Source organism: Sitophilus oryzae, unplaced genomic scaffold (genome assembly GCF_002938485.1).
Source record: "Sitophilus oryzae breed Bouriz unplaced genomic scaffold, Soryzae_2.0 scaffold_1801_pilon_pilon, whole genome shotgun sequence".
Classification (NCBI taxonomy): domain Eukaryota; kingdom Metazoa; phylum Arthropoda; class Insecta; order Coleoptera; family Curculionidae; genus Sitophilus; species Sitophilus oryzae.
Genome location: NW_022146504.1, coordinates 3,121,154 through 3,123,274, shown reverse-complemented (window position 1 = coordinate 3,123,274; position 2,121 = coordinate 3,121,154). Strand labels below are relative to the sequence as shown.

The 2,121-nt window shown below is 31.5% G+C and overlaps 1 protein-coding gene across 1 annotated transcript in view; it reads left to right on the top strand.

The window, feature by feature from the left end:
- Positions 1-539: 539 nt before the first annotated feature.
- The window catches only part of LOC115882945 (retinoblastoma-like protein 1), a 45,891-nt gene continuing 44,309 nt past the window's right edge, over positions 540-2,121 (top strand). The window contains exons 1-4 of the mRNA XM_030901213.1: positions 540-1,003; positions 1,139-1,275; positions 1,332-1,544; positions 1,634-2,112. Coding sequence (XP_030757073.1) covers positions 866-1,003; positions 1,139-1,275; positions 1,332-1,544; positions 1,634-2,112 — 967 coding nt within the window. The 5' untranslated portion in view covers positions 540-865. The remainder of the gene's footprint in view (positions 1,004-1,138; positions 1,276-1,331; positions 1,545-1,633; positions 2,113-2,121) is intronic.

Sequence of the window (2,121 nt, the reverse complement as noted above, 5' to 3'; positions counted from 1 at the left end):
ATAGCATTAATAATTACATTTTTAATCATTTATAATTCATATAAACTGTCATAAGTTAATCTGAACTCTATTTCCTGTTTTTATCCTTGAAGTTATCGTTACTGATAGCTTCAGAACTTTTTTGTGATATGTAAATTGTATATTAATATTTTGATAAATGTTTGCTAATTCGTAAGTTCTAAATAATAATGAGAAATTGAAAAGAAATTTCAAAAAAATTGGTATGCCATTATTATTTTTAATAATATAAATATACCTGCAACCAGTTATACACCTAGAAAAAAAAGGCGTGTTTTATTATTCCGTTCAATGATGGAGTAGAACAGTTCCGTCACGTGATAGCAAATAAACCAATTAGCACGTGTATTAAATGTTGTTTACTACCCATTGAATAATACAATTTTTAAACGACTGTGGCTTTTTTCCCGCCAAAATAATATTCTCAAGATTTTTCTGCTCTATTATGATACTAAAATTATATAAAACATTGAAGATATTTTATACTATATATAAGTTACTTTGTGGAATGAGATCATTACACATATTGATTCCAAAAATTTAACAACAAATTAATCGAAAAATAGGTTATGTTATGACAGCTGATAATCAGTGAGAAAAGTAAGCATACATTTGTAAAAAATAAACCCGCGAATTTTTATAAATAAATTCTGAAACGTATATTATTGCATCTTCCAAATATATGAGAAAATTTTCGCGCCAATTTTTTCGGAAAAGTGTGCGAAATGGAGTAAATAACAGGTGCAAACTCCCGCGTTTTGTGGGCGTAGACAGGAGACTCTCAGTGCAATCATTTATTTCTTAATTTTGTTCTAAACCATCTGCAGGGACTAAGAAAACAGCAGATATGGTTCTTTCCGAATCTAGAGACGATGAATTATATAAAATCCATGTAGATTTATGCGCTAAACTTAATTTGGACTCTAACATAGTCTCAACTTCATGGGAGACTTTTGAGAGCATTAAGAAGAAATGTATTTTAGAGGTATGTTCATTCATAATTATTAACATTGATATATATAAAACATTACTGAGACCAATTAGTGTTATGTTTCAAGAGGTAGTTGTCATTGATATCTCATTTCGGCATACCCTTATTTTGAAGTTTCTTGGATTTTAGGGAGACAAATTGCAATGGCTGGGATGTTCAATATATGTAGCCTCACGAGAGGTAGAAACGCCCACAGTGGATACTTCTGGGGTGGTAAAAGGAATGGGAATAAACCTCACAACATTACTAAGATACAGCAATTTAAGGTAAACGAGTCGGTAGAGTAATTAGTTATATGTGTGTTACGTTCTGTGTTTTTTAGTTTTTCACAATTCTTCACAAATATTACACGATGGGCTGAAATGGCTCAACTACCTGATGATTTTCGAAATAAAGTTTCCAATTTACGAAGCAAGTTTAGTATAGCGTATAATACTTTTAAAAAGTTTCACAAGCTATTCACGGAAATTTTTGTATCGCCTGTTCCCAATTCTATAGATATGGAGGCTTCGAAACATAGAAATAGGAAAAACAGGTAATAAATGGATATATAATAATAATGGTCTTGCTATTTGTGCCAGACCAAGACCAGTTTTATTCATCACCAATTACTATGTATTTCAGATCTATTCCGTGTACATCTTTCAAAATCTTTGAATTTATTTGGAACCTGTATATTACATTGAAAGCAGAAGAACCTTCTTGTAGTACGGAATTGATAAAATCACATCACCTTTTATACTGTTGTATAGACTTGGCTTTTAAAAATATAGTTGCATCGGAACGTAGAGACTTACTAAATACAGCAGTCACAGAAGAACTTTTAACCCATTCTATTGATAACAGAGCTCTAAGCGAAGTGCCTTGTTTAATAAAGCATTTTTGTAATGACTCGGTAATGAAGGACGCATTGCACATGAAAGTCTATACTTTTAAACAGCTTGTGAATAAGTCGATAGACAATGGAATGCTTCTAGCGGATGACGGTGATTTTACGGGTATATTTGATCAGGAGAATTTCGATCAGAATTTTAGAAATGTCACAAAGACATACGAGACCTATTTGTTAAGTCAGGGAGATTTTGATGAAAGGATCTTTCTAGGTATGATAG